The sequence below is a fragment of the Berghia stephanieae genome, chromosome 2, assembly GCF_034508935.2.
Source record: "Berghia stephanieae isolate SIO BIC M18660-M18661 chromosome 2, UCSD_Bste_1.3, whole genome shotgun sequence".
NCBI classification, from domain to species: domain Eukaryota; kingdom Metazoa; phylum Mollusca; class Gastropoda; order Nudibranchia; family Aeolidiidae; genus Berghia; species Berghia stephanieae.
Genome location: NC_088361.1, coordinates 122,567,212 through 122,584,711, shown reverse-complemented (window position 1 = coordinate 122,584,711; position 17,500 = coordinate 122,567,212). Strand labels below are relative to the sequence as shown.

General features: G+C 36.9%; 2 protein-coding genes across 3 annotated transcripts in view; one reads left to right on the top strand and one right to left on the bottom strand.

The window, feature by feature from the left end:
- The window catches only part of LOC144966470 (uncharacterized), a 1,302-nt gene extending 47 nt beyond the window's left edge, over window positions 1-1,255 (top strand). Inside the window, exon 2 of the mRNA XM_078903046.1 lies at window positions 627-1,255. Coding sequence (XP_078759172.1) covers window positions 668-1,207 — 540 coding nt within the window. The 5' untranslated portion in view covers window positions 627-667 and the 3' untranslated portion in view covers window positions 1,208-1,255. The remainder of the gene's footprint in view (window positions 1-626) is intronic.
- LOC144966471 (5-hydroxytryptamine receptor 1A-like) overlaps window positions 1-17,500 on the bottom strand; it is a 437,629-nt gene that overhangs the window by 225,701 nt on the left and 194,428 nt on the right. For both annotated transcript variants that reach the window (XM_078903048.1, XM_078903047.1), the window contains exon 4: window positions 4,956-5,017. The gene's annotated coding sequence lies outside the window, so the exon portion shown is untranslated. The remainder of the gene's footprint in view (window positions 1-4,955; window positions 5,018-17,500) is intronic.

Here is a 17,500-nt window from a genome sequence, read left to right as displayed (position 1 = left end):
AAATTAAACTTTAATCTATTAACCTTAACAAATAACTATATTTCTATATTAACACGTCTAGATTGTGTTACAAGAGAAAATGAACATTAGATTTCTGATCCAGTTCTAATCTACTGCACCGTGACTGTGACCCTTAAAGGTGGCTCTGTTGGGGGTGAGGCTAGCCATTATCTTCTTCTTCTTCATCTTCTTCTTCTCCTTTTCCATAATAGCAGATGTGGTTGATTTAAAACACAGTAAAGGGTAGGGGGCGACGGTGTAGCTACACGGCATTGAATTTTAGCCATATATGTTGTGCCAGTGGATTTATGCTTAAAATAATTGAGCTTTTATATAGCGCAATATCCAATAAATATGCTCAAAGAGCTTTAGAGGGATGACTAGATAGGATGTACATTGACTAGACTTGTGATGCCTATGTCTAGATTCTAGTACAGTAGTAATCTCAATGAAGCGAGCTTAGTTTTTTAGAAGTTTATCTAAAGAGAAGCATACATCTAGTCTCTCTCGGCCAATTAGTATGTGCTTTTATGTATAAAATTAACTCTTAATCAGACCTAGCTCTCAATTAATTACTAATAATAGATCTAGATCCAATATTGAACTGCGTTAGTTATTTTTTACAGGTCCAGGCGTTGGGTCATCAACTGCAGGCGTGCTGATTTGGATGACAAGTCAGCTGATGCACTGTACAGACGAAATGTTTTATGTGAAGAACCTTTTGATGCTTCCTGTTTCAGTGGCAGTCAAGACACGCCTTCAACAAGATGTTCCACAGGAAATTAGACAGCTGATGTTGCCATCAACTATGCAATCCCTAATACCAAATGAACAGAATGTAACAACTTGCATATCTGGGTATGTTGCAGTCAAATTAATGCCCCATGTGTGTACAGACTGTCAAGATTTATTGAAAGGTGACAAGGACCCTGGCAAAGAGAGTCAAGTATTCCTGCATGCAAAGAACCTTCAGGGTTGTAACCATGGCGGTCTCTGTGCACCAAGTTCAGAACTTCTCTGTATCATAGAAATTATGGAAAAGGAATTCAGAGACGCCATTACTCCCACACTGCACATTACTGGTCTGAGAAATAGGATCATTAGACGGCTTGTGGTAAGCATTCCACCCCACATGGGCCTTGGTTGCAAAAATGGAAAGTGTGATTTACTTTTTTATGTAGCTAATTTGTTCACTAATGCCAGTTAATGAATCAGACACTGTCAGAAAAACAGCCCACCCATAGAAATAGGAAGACTGCCACATTTAGCCATGTCGTGTAGATTTGATATGTCGCTGATTTGTTTTCTTACCGGTATGCCTGTTGTTGTTGGCTTCCGTCTGTCTCAGGAGACAATGGATGTATACCGAGGTTATCAATTCTGGTCTGTCACTGTCAATCATCGGTGTTGATGCAGCATTGTCCCCCTTTGTGATTTTACTGAGCCATTTTTCAGTTTATAAAATGTGTTTTAGATTAGATTCTACAATACTTACACGAGAGTACATGTATTTTGTATTTCTCTCCTTCATTATGTTTAATTGTACTTGTGGTCATTAATCTATGCAACGCAACTTGACGTCATCTTAGTCATGCATACTATTTTTTCATTGTACATATTATTTTGAACTATACGTGTGTTAATTAAACACATACTTACACACACACACACACACACACAGAGAGAGAAGAGAGAGAGAGAGAAGAGAGAGAGAGAGGGGAGAGAGAGAAGAGAGAGAGAGAAGAGCGAAAGAGAGAGAGAGAGAGAGAGAGAGAGAGAAAGAGAGAGAGAGAGAGAGAGAGAGAGAGAGTTATGGCTTTGTTGAAAATACAAAGGTCGTTTGTTTCTATTAAGTTTGTTTAAAATAAATCATGATTTTCGCTGTAAAGTTGAGTTAAATTTATTTTTTGTCAAAGTTTATCCCCCCCCCCTCACCCCCTCCCACCCGCCTTCTCTCTCTCTCTCTCTCTCTCTCTCTCTCTCTGTGTGTGTGTGTGTGTGTGTGTGTGTGTGTGTGTGTCTCACACACACACATCATTATTATTATAAGTAATTTATTTTAGAATCTTACAAAGTTATCGTAACCTGATCTAGAGAATCAAACGAATCTGTACGATTTTGCACATAAAGCCTGAGCCGATAGTAAAGAAAAAGAGCAGCCGATCTCTAGCAGACGAAACACACATTCAGTGATCCGCGCCTATTTCGTGACACACAATTTTTCGGCTGATACGCAATGAAATGCATTGTTGTCATGGAGAGCGGGAGGGAAGAGAGAGCTCTCTAAGCGTTAGCTTCTAAACTCTCTGGTCAGATTTACTCCCTTTATCTTAATCTCCATAGACCCATACACGTGCGGCGTGCATAACACAAACGACAGATTCGCCCTAATGAGCGGATGCTTATTATGATTAATGAACTGTATCCGAAACGTTAAATGGCATTGACCACATTCATCCGTGTCCGCGGTCACTCTCCAACAGGTTGTAAATTAACCCTATCCCCGCTGATTGACCCACATTCATCCGTGTCCGCGGTCACTCTCCAACACGTTGTAAATTATTTACCCTATACCCGCTGCTGATTAACCCGTTTGCAAGTGATTGACGGTAGAAAACGCCAAATCTCACGCAAGTTGTACACTAACCCGATAAATAAACGCGTTGGCAGCACTGTTGTACTTCCTCTGGAAGAAATACAACAACAAACAAAAACAAACAAAAAACACAAACATAAACAAACAAAAACAAAAAAAAAGAAAAAAAAAAAACGAAACAAAACACGTATTTAAAATGTTGGCCAGTAATCGTGTCCTAAGAATATCGATCGATTAATGAAAGCCCAGGTTTGAGAGTTTTATTAAGGTCATAATTTTAATCTTTATGTGGGTCTTTGAAATCGATCGATATTTGAAGGACGAGTTTCCTGACCAAAATTTTTAATACGTGTTGTTGTCTTTTTTTTTCCAGAGTACGGCTGAGCAGATATTGTTGCAATGCGTTTGGGTCATATACTCACAATATCCTTCAGTCGGATATGACGTACCGACACACAAAACTATGTGAAACATTGAACGTTTATAGCCTGGTTCGTATAGATAGTATGCACTTGGCGAAGAAGTTCACAACATTGCCATCCGGAAGTAAAACTGGCCAACACACAAAACTGTGTGTAAACTTGAAGGTTTATAGTCTGGATTAATACAGTTTAGTGAGAAGTACTCATGACTGCGGATGGCAAAAAACAATAACAAAGACATGAGTGACGTCATCTTCGAACTATCTATAATTTAGTAAGAACTGTTGACTAAAATTGCTGTCTAAAAACAACAACAAAGAGCTGAGTGACGTCAAATTCGTTCCTTCTATTGGGTTAATATGGAATGCAACTCTCCCTCAATCCAGCTCCCTTGAAATTGCCAAAAATAAACTTTGAACTTGTAATTAGTAAAAGAACTTTCAACACTTCTCATTATGATCCATTCCACGCAACCGTGAAGACACCCAATTATCGAATGCGAAATGTCCGTCCTTACACTGACCAGTTCTAACCAATGATCATTAGTTATCGGACATGTTCAGTGATTGGCGGTGTCAGTTACAATAATCACCCTTATTATTATTCCATTTGCATCGTGGCTTAGTTACCAGTAAGGACCCCACATCGTATTTACAAGTAGTATACAACTGCTTGAAACATATATTGTTTTTACTACAAAAAAATATAATAAAAAAGTATAAACAATAATATAGCGTAATTCCACGGATTAACCATGCTCAATGCGCTTCGCAATGGTTCATTCATTTTCCCAGCAGACTATATTATGAAAACATATTTCGATTTGATATAATACCAGTCGCTTATTAGACATCGCTTTTACAATATCCGTCAATGCCCGTAGACAGGTAATTATTCACACCCGAGTCGAATGTTGTAATTTGTATAAGACACAAAGACACAACGTTGGAACCAGAATTTTCAACGTGCATTCTCACCCTTCCGGCCACTGATCATGCTTAAAATTGCTTGAATTTAGTGACAAGACGAGACACTGCACCGCTGGGTAATCTTGCCACACAATTTCATGATAAATCTTTAACGACGATTGACATAATGTACATAATATAAAGTATGATGTTTATGTCATACCGTACCATGAGATTTACTCACTTTTCACAATTCAATTTTAGCATCTAAAACACCCCGCAGTGCGTTATTCATTGCTTTCACTATATTTTTTGAAACTATTTTCTTACATATTCTTCTTTGACGACTTTAAGAAGTGTTTTATGTTTGTTTGTTTTTTTCTTTTTTTTGTTATTGACTGAAGAAGGGTTTTGAGCCTAAAACGTTCCGTATTTGGTTTCTTGTTCTAATTTTTTAGGTTGTTATATTCATTTTTGTTTATTGCTTTTTACAATCCAGAGTTTCTTGTGTTTATTCAGAAGCTTTACATCGTGTGCGTTTTGTAATAATTGTCCTAGGAAAGAATGAACCCTTGCTGTCATAACGTATTTCGTACCGTTATTCAATGTGTGTTATTTCAACGGGATTAACTTTGAGATTTCACTTGAGATATCTACTCTAACAGATAATTTTCGTGTGTGACATTCAATTGCTTTCGCTGTCATGTCGGATATTAATTACTCTTACATATTCTTATTAAACGACTTTAATAAGTAATGCATTTATGTTTTTATTTGTGTTGTTGTTAACTTAAGAAAGTTTCTGAGTCCGAAACGTTCCGTGTTTGGTATTCTGTTGTTTTTTTAATCCTTGAAGCTGTTATATTGATTTTTGTTTATTAGGTTTTACAGTTGATAGCTTCTAGCAGTTTTATATCACTTTGACCACAGTTTTAAGACGACCGGTCCCCTATGATGGCTACAAATACATCTAAAAAAATTGACCTAAAATAACACAATTTTTAAATGTGAGTAATAAAATCTACTTACCTTTATAATAATTTGGAGATTATCCGATTGAATTGCGACTGAGTTTGATTGAGACAGGAAATCTGAAACAAAACAACAACATATCTATATCTAAATAAAAATAATCATCACACAAAACTAAAATTGTCGTGTCCCTCTTATAGTACATTTTTCATACATGCCAACAATTATTGCCTCATAGTTCTAAAAGAGGAATAAAAATAGTAGTTCTACTAAGGGGTATCAAATCTAGTGTTAATATCCTGAAACCACTTTTTCACTTGGACTGCGGATGGCTATTTGGCTATGCGGCTATGTGGTTTTGTGATATGATACTCGTTTTCGCATCGGAAGGTCCTGGGTTCGAGCCTCGCTCGGCGTATAGTTGAGTCCTTGGAAAAGGGCTCTTTACTCATATTCTCTCACCGTACACAGGTGTAAAATGAGTACCTGACCGTTAACAGCGTTGTCTATGTCCGAAAAAATTGTAATATCGCCTAACAGGCGTCATGTTTCGATCTACATGTTTCGTGTTGCTGTTGGTCCGGCATCCCTTGTAAAGCGCTTTGAGAACGTGGATGCTGCGCTTTATAAAAGCTTAATTTTGTTTTATGGCGTAGTAAATAGATCGCCTCTTTAACAGCCAGGTGGAGGAGGGAGCTGTACCTGTAGGATCCAGGGTTCCATTCTCATCATCAAAAATGTTTTAATTCTCAATTATCATATTTGACACTGGTCAACTCTCTTAATACCATATCTTGTTATTATTAACACGAATGCTTGTCCCAACCAGTTTTCTGAATGTCTGATCACATAATATAAATATAGGATTGCTTGGTGAACAATGTTTTTATCTGCTAGTCTGCTCTCAAAAAAGTAAATTGGAAGCAAAATCTTTAAAAATGGAAAATCTGGCTTACAAAATAGATATTGCATCACACTTTCTAGTGTTTTATAATAATGATACTAAAAAATATTTAGAAAAGAGAAACGGAACAAAAAATAGATCTAAAATCTATAAAAAAGCAAAACAAAAAACAAGTCAAAACGGTAACAATAAAAAAAAAAAAAAAAAAAAAAACCAACAAAAAATACCGAAATAAATAATAAATTTAAAATGTCTGAATCGGAGGAAAACAACAAAAATTCAGAATTAAGCCTCCACCCACCCCATTCCCCCCTTAACACCCCCCCCCCACTCAAACCACCTCCAAAAATAATAAAAAAAAACGGTAAAATGATTTTTTTTTTTTAATTACAAATTTCAAAATATTAATAGGCGGGTCTGTTATTGTTGTTTCTGGTTCCAAGCCGAATCTCTCTGAATCATGCTCAGACATAAGCATAACATTATGATTATGTTTAATCAGGATAACGAAGTGTAAATACGATTGCATCATAAAAACTGTTTAATCTAAACCAGTCATTCCCCAATTAACAACAGGACCGCCCATTTAAGTGTTGATATACAAACATTGATGATAACATCAGCTCGAAGACATGAAGGTTTTTGAGAAGAGAGTGCTATGTTCTGTGCTCATGATACACAAGCAAAGTTAGGCTAATGGATGGGCGGAGTTACGAAAGAAACAAAGACGCATTATTCATATAATATGTTTTTAAATGTATACTGTCATGAATTTCGATATGCAACCATTAAGGAAATCTCAAAGATCAATGAGCGAGCGATTGCATTACAGTTCTCATTCATTCGTATGTATTTTATATATTTTAAACACACACACACACACACACACACACACACATATATATATATATATATATATATATATATATATATATATATTTATATATATTATATATATATATATTATATATATATATATATGTGTGTGTTTGTGTGTGTTTAAAATATATAAAACACATACGCTTGAGTGAGTGCGTCTATAACTCATTCAATTAATAATTCAATCTCTTTTAGTTTAATGCCCATTCATCTCCTACCCTTTCCCCCCTCCCCCCCCCCAATCCCCCACCCCCCACCCATCTTGCACAGCGAGTAAGGAATCAAATTATGTTTATTCTCTACAAAACAATATCTTTCTAAATTCTACTTTTAAAATTTGCGCTCAAATAATTGTTTGTCGATGTCACGTACTGATTTAATTCATATCTACACGTCGGACAAGCAAATACAAATGAATAAGTAAACAAACAAACAAACAAACAAACAAACAAACAACGAGACGTTGTATTTATTGACAATAATAGTGTCGATAAGCCGTTTCTTCGTGCCCCATAATAAAAAGATAAAAATAAATAGTACAAAGGGATCAATCTTGTGGCTTGTTTTTAATTCCAGCTTCCTTCAAGGTGAATTTCCCTTTCTTTTTCTTCTCCTATCCTAATTTCAATCTAATCTGTCGGTGACTTTATACCATTCTAATTGACTATTATTAACCCTCTCCTTGCCACCTACAGCAAGATCGTCACATTTGTTACGATACAATATACATTTTTGTCTTATTCAGACTTATTTTGTATATCACAAACTCTGAAGAATGATCTTTGTTTAATAAAAAAAACAACATAAAGTCGTTTTGCAGAGAGATTGTTTGAGTTTAAAAAATCAATTTTTCTGCTGGGAAAGCCTGTCATTTTTGGATATAGATAGTATGCGCTTGGCTAAGAAGCTCATAACATTGCCATCCGGAAATATAACGGACCGACACACAAAACTGTGTGTATCCATGAACGTTTATAGTCAGGTTAATACAGTTCAGTGAGCATTACTCCTAAACGCGGATGACAAAAAACAATAACAAAGACCTGAGTGGCGTCATCTTCGAACTATCTATACTGAAAAGGGTCGGTAAGGAGAGAGTTCAAGGCAAGATTTATTTTCTCTTCCTTATCCTGCTGCCTAATCCCATCAACATAGTACCCGAAGTAGAAGCCATCCGAATCATCAAAATCTTATATAGATAACTTTATCCCGGTTTCTTAAACTTGAAAAGTACAATAACGATCGGTCTTTAATCGCTGGATATGACGTTAAATTATCACAAAGCTTCCAGGGATGTGGAATTATTTTTAAAAAAATGCTATGTGGGTATGTAAAATAATCACAACATCCGTTAGTCGGATATAACGTACCAAAACACAAAATGGTGTGTAACACAGAACGTTTGTAGTCTGATTGATGTAATTTAATGAGAAATAATCACCAAAATGGCTGTCTAAAAACAATAACAAAGAGCTGAGAGATGTCAATTTCGTTCCTTTTAAAACTGCTGCTTATTTGCGTCGTCTGATCTGATGAAAAAAAAAAAAAGGAAAAACTCTAAAAAACTTTAAGTAAATCCACTATTGGTGTGTAAGTGGGGGGGGGGGGGGGGGGGGGAGAGGGGGGGGTAGGGGGGGGGGTAGGGGGGGGGTAATCGATGATAAATCAAGACTCGCTCATTGAAACCGGGGCGTCCACACATTGTATTCATATAACAAGATGTTCAGCAATCGTCTTTTTATGTGAAAAACTGTTAACTTAAGATCACGAATTTCTGTTTTGGTGAACACAGTTTGGTGCTTTCGTTGTGCCACTGCGATAAATTAATTCTTTCTTTTCTAATAATAGATGCGCGCTCTCACGGGCACGATCTTTGTAATTATTCTATTAAAAAGGCAGCGTTCAATAAGAAAGAAAAATAATGCTCAATGTGCATTTTATATATGAGATCTATTATAAAACATAACATAACATAATATCATAATAATGGCTACCTGTGTCAAATGCTTTTAAACACTCTATGAAAAAAAAGAGAAAAGAAAAAAGGAGAAAGGTTCAGATAACAAATTTCTATATCTGATATCATAACTATGATCATCATTTACATCATAAATATATCAATCAAATTCATATTCATAAAATTCATATTTCAAGTTATGTAGCTCCCTGTCCACTGCGTTTATGAAAGTATTTATAGTTTTGGAGTCTATAGTTGTAAATTTCAAACTGTTCCATATATTATTTGCTGTCCTTACAATAAAAAAAACAAAAAACAGAATAATTGTAAAAGAATTTGTCATAAAGATTTTGTATTTGTTTCCGCGGGTAAATTTTACAAGAAAAAACTACAAACCATTCTTCTGTTGGCCTTACGGTCATACTATTCAAGCCACTATTATTAGCAACTTGGTTCCTTTAACTCAATCAATTCTAACACCGACGACATCCGTAGTTTACCCGTGTTACTTTTACCCCATGCCTATCTATTACATTTTTCTGAGGCAAATTATTGGTGTACTATCAAAGATAAGGTTTTTAAAATTTTTGCATGATAGGAGTAGGAGTTTATCCCGGTTTCTATTGCGTGCAACGGACAATTGCAATTGCTTGCTACCATTTGGATAGAAAAGTAGCAAAAGTCTCTAGGATTGAGTGAATTAATGTCATACTCTTGAAAAACTAGAATACTCGGTCTTCAAATATCTATCGATTTAAACTTCGCGAAGCCCCAGGTTTGAGATTTTTTTTTTTGCCAAGATGAGGGTCATTTAATTCAATCGATATTGGAAGGACGAGTTTTCTAGCCAATTTTTTTTAAAATACGAGATTCAAGAGTACGGCAGTTAACTGGTTAAATAAGGCGGATACGTGGCAAGGGAGAAAATCCATTCATATTTGAGATCAATACAATTATTATGAATAATGACTAAATAAACGAACAAGGATTAGGAAATAACTGACTAATTAATGAAAAAACGTAGATCAAACTGCTCGGAATATATGTAACAAAAAATAGAAAAAAAAAACCCCAAAACAACAACCCCCTCCCCCCCCCCAAAAAAAAAAAAAGAAAACCAACAAAAAACAAAAACAAAATAAAAAAACAAACAAAACAAACTAAACACAAAAACAAAACGAAAAAGAACAAAAACAAAATCAAAAGACAAAATAAAAAAAAATAAAAACGAAAAAAAAAAAACAAAAAAACGAGAGCATTTAGATAGAACAATATCCACTAAGCGTGCTCAAAGCGCTTTACAAGAGATGACTAGCTAACGGCAACTCTTAACATGTAGGACGAGATATAACGCCTATAAGACGATAATATTACAATTCTTTTCCGACAGGAACAACGCCGTTAACGGCCGACTACTCATTTTACACACGAAGAGGGAGGGAGAGTGTGAGTAAAGAGCATTTTCCAGGACTCAATTATGCGCCGCTAAGAGCGGGACTCGATCTCCCGGACCTTCTGATCCGAAGGCGAGCGTCAAACCGCTAGACCATAATATTATAGCCGCGCAAATTCCAAAATGAAATACATGTATGATCTTGTACATAAGTCTAACCTGTCTTTAATTAAAACCCTTTAACAGTAAAAGCGAATTCTTTCCAAATCATCATTTCCCCCGTTGTATCGGATTTCCTTATTTCACAAAGAGAACAGTAACAACAATGCGACTAGGGCTTCATTAATGGCCGTGTCACATCGCTGTTAATGGAAAGATAATATTATGATGTCAAGGGGTGAGATAACCGGTTGCATAAAGCATTTCACGTCCACCGGGGGGACCCGGGTTCGAGCATCTATTTTATTTTTCCTTATTGGCTTTTATTGTTCACAAAAAGGTTATTTTTCATTTTTATTAATTCAAATTAATAATTTTTAAATGTTGCTGTTGATCAGGGACCCATTGTAAAGCGCTTTGAGCACATTTAGTGGATATTGCGCTATATAAAGCTCAATGTATATATTAAAAAAAAAAACAAAACAAAAGTCGACCCCGTTTTGTTTTTTTTAAAGATTTCACTGTCGCCTCATACTAAAAGCGGCCCTGCTCTGCACGATTTTTTCTACTTTATACACATATTTATAAATTGCAATATTATGCAATCCAGTCAGTGTATGTGGCACGTTTTTGACGCTTTCGTATGCTCAATGCGCTTCGCAAATCTTCACCTATTTCATCCTTATTATAGGCGCTTCTCTGGCACTATTATAATATCCGTCAGTGCCTATAGATAGCTACTCATTTACATTCGACTCGAGTGGGGTGTCAACTCCAATGTCAGAGATAAGCGATGATTGTCACCTCCGTACGGTCATGCTACGTGCTCAGCATCACTTGATTGCCCACATAAAGAGATACTGACTGTAACCCTGAGTCACCAACAAAGGTTCGCAAACAAAAAAATAATAATTTAAAATTGAGCTTTATATAGCGCAATATCCACTAAATGTGCTCAAAGCGCTTTACAAGGGGTCCCTGGTCAACAGTAACATTTAACATGTAGGACGGAACATACTGTCTGTTAGGCGATATTACAATTTTTTAGGACAAAGACAGTGCTGTTAACGGCCAAGTACTCATTTTACACCTGAGTACGGTGAGAGAAAGTGAGCAAAGAGCCTTTTCCAAGGACTCAACTATGCGCCGAGCGCGAGGCTCGAACCCAGGACCTTCCGATCCGAAAGCGATTGTCATACCACTAGAACACATAGCCGCACAAACACTTAAACCCTTGTCACGTTTTTTTTCCTGCTCTGCATAATGCGCTCCTGTTGAAAAAAAAAATCATACTCACTTTATCTGATTTAAAGACCAGTGCCTGGTCCACAACTACCACCCCCCCCCCCCCCCAAAGCTCCCCCAGCCACCCAACTTCCAAAGATAATCGCATCACCCTACCCCCCAAATCTCACTGATTTCCACATTACCTCATATTTTTCTCATTAGCTTATTCGATTCATCATCAATTCCATTTTTTTTCTTTCACCTTCTTCTACTCCATCCTCTTTCATTAGCGCGATGTACTGCTGCTATTTTGCCATCACTCAATTTCTTCCACCCAACCACAGACCCTAACATTTCAATCTATCCATCACAAAAAAAAAAAAAAAAAACCCAAAAAAAAACAAAAAAAAAAAACAACAACACAACTTATCCTCCTCCCCTTCTCCCCCCTTTACCTATCCACATCCTTATCATCCTCTTCCCTCTCCTCCCGGGCCACCAAAATACCCATTAATCATCGATACCAAAGCAATTTGGGTCCCTGCTTGCGCGACATCCCGCGTTGCTTGGCTTTACTCACTCTTTCCCTGGCTATTGTTTCTATCAGACAGTCTCTCAGTGTGAGCGGAGCCACTCAAAAGGGGAGAAGAACATTTTAAAACGCAAAAAAAAAAAGAAAAAAAAAAAAAAAGAAAAGAAAAACCAAAAAAAAACTTACTCATTTCGTTAGAGCCTGGTGGTCTTTTGTTCGTCTCATTTTACAATTCCCCCCCCCCCCCCCCCACCATTCCTATAGTAGAGTAATATGTTATATTGATCCACAGTACATCAGAGCAACGAAAAAAATTATATATTTAATTTGGCTTTATTGGTCTTCTTTAACGTTTTTCTCCAACAATACGACGTAACTGAAACTTTTCTCAATTTCATTCTATACTCAATCGATTTTCTTTCGTTTCCAATCTCTAAATATTTTCTCAGAAATAGAACTAAATATCGTTTTGTAGAACTAAAGGATGAAAATTAAATTTACAAAAGGCTTTCATCCATCCATCCATCCATCTCTCTCTCTCTCTCTCTCCTCTCTCTCTCTCTCTCTCTCTCTCTCTCTCTCTCTCTCTCCATCCATCCATTCATTCACCATCGATCTATCTATTTATCTCAGATTCTCAATGTGGCGTCAGTGGGTCAGTCATATTGAGTCAAGTAACAAATCTAAGTGACGCTGAGCGTGGTTGTGGTTACTTTTGAGTTATGTTAGAAAAACTCAACACCAGGCCTTATGTACTTAGATTAGGCATTTATTTAACCAACACTGAGTATTCTAGTTTATTCAAGAGTATGATATTTAATTCATTAAAGGGATCAAGTTGATAATAATAGTGGTTTGAATAGTACGACCGTAAGGCCATCATAAAAATGGTGTGTAGTTTTCTATTGTAAAATTTACCCGCGGAAACGAATACACAAGTTTTATGACAAATTCTTCTACATTATTCTGTATTTTTAAAAAAAAATTTAATAACAGAAAATAAATGGAACAGTTTGAAATTTACAACTATAGACTCCAAAACTCTAACTAATTTTTAAAATGCAGACGACTGGGAGCTACATAATATTATCTCATTCATCTGTAGTGTTTTATTCATCCTGTTTGTTGACAGAGGTGAAACCCACCCTAAACGTCCATTTTATCTGTTTTCGTAATTAATTTGAAGCTTACATTCAATTTCAATTTGTTATTTATTATCACATGAACGGCGTGGAATGGAACTGTAGTTTCGAATAGCTGCCGGAGGAATAAATAAAGCATTTCAAAGCGCATTGAACATTGAAGGGTCTGTGGCAATGCGCTGTATTGATGATTTGCGTTGATTCAAAATACCAACAACTTCCGCCAGCCGGATATAACGTACCGACACACAAAACTATGTGTAACCTTGAACTTAAAAGTCGGATTAATACAATGTAGTTAAAACTACTCATAAAAATGACTGACTAAAAACAGAGGTGAATGATGTCAATTTCGTTCCTTCAATAAAAGTAGCTCATTGGTTCAAAAACGGTATTGTGTCGGCGAGAAAGCGTGACAACCCCCCCCCCCCCCCCCCCCCAAAAAAAAAAAAAAAAAAAACAACAAAAAAACAAACCAAACAAACAAACAAACATAAATGTAAGAGAGCCAACCGCGAGATATACCATCCTTTTCCCTTCCGAAATGATGATGCAGTTCTGTGATGAGCAAAATTATATGCATGAGATAGAGGACACCCCGCGGCATTCGGATGGTTCTCTTTTTGTCACACGCCAAATTCAAAGACTTGTATGTCAGTGTTAACTTCACCATCATTGAATAGTAATAATAATAATAATAATAATAATAATAATAATAATAATAATAATAATAATAATAATAATAATAATAATAATAATATAATAATAATAATAGTAATATGTGTTAGTGAGAGAGGGAGAGAGAAAGAGGACACACACACACACACACAGAGAGAGAGAGAGAGAGAGAGAGAGAAAGAGATAGAGAGAGAGAGAGAGAGAAGTGAGTGTGTGTGTGTGTGTGTTTGTGTGTGTATGTTTATGTGTGTGTGTGTGCATGTAGATAGGCGGATAGATAAAGAGATAAATAAGAGAGAGAGAGAGAGAGAGAGAGAGAGAGAGAGAGAGAGAGAGAGAGAAGTGTGTGTATGTGTGTGTGTGTGTGTGTATGTGTATGTGTGTGTATGTAGATAAGCGGATAGATAGAGAGATGAATAAGAGAGAGAGAGAGAGAGAGAGAGAGAGAGAGAGAGAGAGAGAAGCGTGTGTATGTGTGTGTTTGTGTGTGTATGTGTATGTGTGTGTATGTAGATAAGCGGATAGATAGAGAGATGAATAAGAGAGAGAGAGAGAAAGAGAGAGAGAGAGAGAGAGAGAGAGAGAGAGAGAGAGAGAGAGAGAGAGAGAGAGAGAGATGGAGTTGAATTCACAGCACGTGTGGCACTGGGACCAATCGACTGGGTGATGAAAGAAGAAAGGAGGACGTTACGTCACACACAACTATGAGAATGAAAGTGCTCAGCGAACGCCACCACATGGCTGTCTGGCCCTGATTGTTTTTATATGTTTTTTTTTTAGTTGTTTCTTATGATCAGTTTATATTTGTTGCGGTTGTATTTTTGTTTTTGTTTTGTTTCGGTCTGGTTTGTTTTGGTTTTGAAAAAACATTGATTGTTTATTAGAATTGTTTTTTTTTATGTTGCCAGCTCAAGAGGACTGTTTTTATTAGTTGTTTTTTATTTGTTTCTTATGATCAGTTTATAATTTGTTGCTTTTGTAGTTTTGTTTTGTTTCGGTCTGGTTTGTTCTGGGATTTTGTTAAATAGTGATTGTTTATTAGAATTGTTTCTTTTTTTATTGCCAGCTCAAGAAGTGACACACTACAAATATTCAATCTAACAGGGCTATCAGGGCTATAAAGTTACTAATAGTCTTCAACAGTCGTAACGTCACTTCCTTCCTTATGACGCATGGTAACTTAGTAACACTGGCTCTAAACTATCGGAACAATGGCGGACGCCGTATGAAATATTTCCCCGGCGAGCATAAAAGCGTATCCAGAGGAAAAAAAAACCCCATAAATTTGATCATGTTTTGACTTTTAAACATTCTGATCACAAGGCATATGAAAGGTTCTAGCCAGCATGAAGAATAAAAGGTAATGATTTTCTTTGTTTAGAACCAAGATGGCCGCCGTTGCCGGGTGGCGTGACATCAGACTACTGAATCCAATTGGTAATAATCCGACTGTTGATGTTGCCTTGAAAGTATAGTAATAATATCGCATATCATATAGACAAATATATTCTTACTTATGAATGTCTGGGTATTTAACTTTTTTTTTCTTCTTTCTTTTCGGCAAGGCCTTCGTAAAGTTATGGCCTGACACTGACCGTGGCCTTCGTAAAGTTATGGCCTGACATTGACCGTGGCCTTCGTAAAGTTATGGCCTGACATTGACCGTGGCCTTCGTAAAGTTATGGCCTGACACTGACCGTGGCCTTCGTAAAGTTATGGCCTGACACTGACCGTGGCCTTCGTAAAGTTATGGCCTGACACTGACCGTGGCCTTCGTAAAGTTATGGCCTGACACTGACCGTGGCCTTCGTAAAGTTATGGCCTGACACTGACCGTGGCCTTCGTAAAGTTATGGCCTGACACTGACCGTGGCCTTCGTAAAGTTATGGCCTGACACTGACCGTGGCCTTCGTAAAGTTATGGCCTGACACTGACCGTGGCCTTCGTAAAGTTATGGCCTGACACTGACCAAAAAATGACGTCAAAATGTCAGTCTTTTGAAACAAAAGAAAACAAATCGTGAGTTAATTTCAATAGTTCAACCAATGAAATAACTTGTTTCCATGAGCACTACTAACAACAACTAACTAGGCGGTGCAAAAACCAAATAATGACGTCAAACTGTCAGTCCTTTTGGATGTCAGTGTCAGGCTTTAACATAACGATGGCTTCGATTCGATCCTGCGAGTGAAAAAAAATGTTTCTTTCACACACTGGAGTGACCGTTGTGAAAGATGTAAAGGGAAGAATTATTTCCTGTTGTTAAAGAAAAATATAAAAATCTGAAAAAAGGTACATGAAACAGAGCCAGACAAAGCAAGAAAGAAAAATGCAAGAAAAAACAAAACATCCCATCATACACACTTTTCAGTGCTTTATCTGACACCAGTGCCTGCTCAGCCCTAATTTATCACTTAGAAAGACATAAGACAATTTGTGTGTTTAAAAAATAGAAAAGAAATGACATTTTTAGAGACCGAAGAGGCGAATGAGGTTCTGGTTAATGGCGGGTGGGAGATTTGATTGGGGGGGGGGGGGGGGGGGGGAAATGGGGTTGAATGAATGATTGAGTGGGTTTGTGGGGTTGGGGGCGTAAAAGGGGGGGGGGGGGGGGGGGGGGGGGGTGTTGATGAGGTTTTGTATAATAGCTTGGAGTGAGGAATTGAGTCAATGAATGAGTTAGCTGATGAATTGTTGATTGGGAGATTGAAAGTGCAGAGGAATAAGTGAGTGAGTGAGTGAGTGAGTGAGTGAGTGAGTGAGTGAGTGAGTGAGTGAATGAGAGAGTGAATGAGAGAGTGAGTGATCAGTGAGTGAGAAAGTGAGTGAATGAATGATAAGTGAGTGAATGAGTAAGGGAGTGGGTGAGTAAGTGAGTGTGTGAGTAAGTGAGTGAGCGAGTAAGTGAGTGAGTGGGTGAGTAAACGATAAGTGAGTAAATGAGTGATAAATGCGTGGGTCAGGGAGTTATACATGAGTGAGTGAGTGAGTGAGCGATTAGTGAGAGAGTGAGTAAATGAGTGCGTGAGCAATAAGTGATTGAGTAATAGTGAGTGAGGGAGTGAGTGAGTGAGTGAGTGATAAGTGATTGAAATAGTAAGTTAGTGAGTGATAAACGAGTGAGTGAATGAGTAAGTGTAATAGTGATTAGTGAGTGAGTGAGGGATGATAAGTGATTTAGTGAATGATTGAGTGAGTGAGCGATACGTGAGTCAGTGAGTGAGTGATTAGTGAGTGAGTGATTAGTGAGTGAGTGAGTGAATTATAAATGAGTGAGTCAGTGATAAGTGAGTGAATTAGAGAAATATATAATTGGCTAATCCTGCATGTGACTTTTGCAGAAAAAGGATTGATAATCTATTGTTTTATTGATAACTTTATTTTTAACATGCGAAAACCGTGAAACGCTAGTTTGTAATTTTCAATTTTGAAATATTTGCATCTATAATTATCTATAATGACTTTATAACACTAGGAGGCCCGACATGTTTCAATATTGTAACGCTTTGAATCAACTGCCAATTTCAAATTTAAGTGAAAGAATTTTTAAAATATATTTTTTGGGGGACAGCCTAGATGAAATTATTAGCTTTCTCGTCTGATTCAAATAAAGCAGATTGTTAGTTTTGGCAGTAGATACTAGGGCTGGGCACCCGCGGGTAATAAAGTTAAACCGGGTACTCGGGTAAAAGGGGCGGGTAACGGGTACCCGCTTCAACAAATGGAAACCG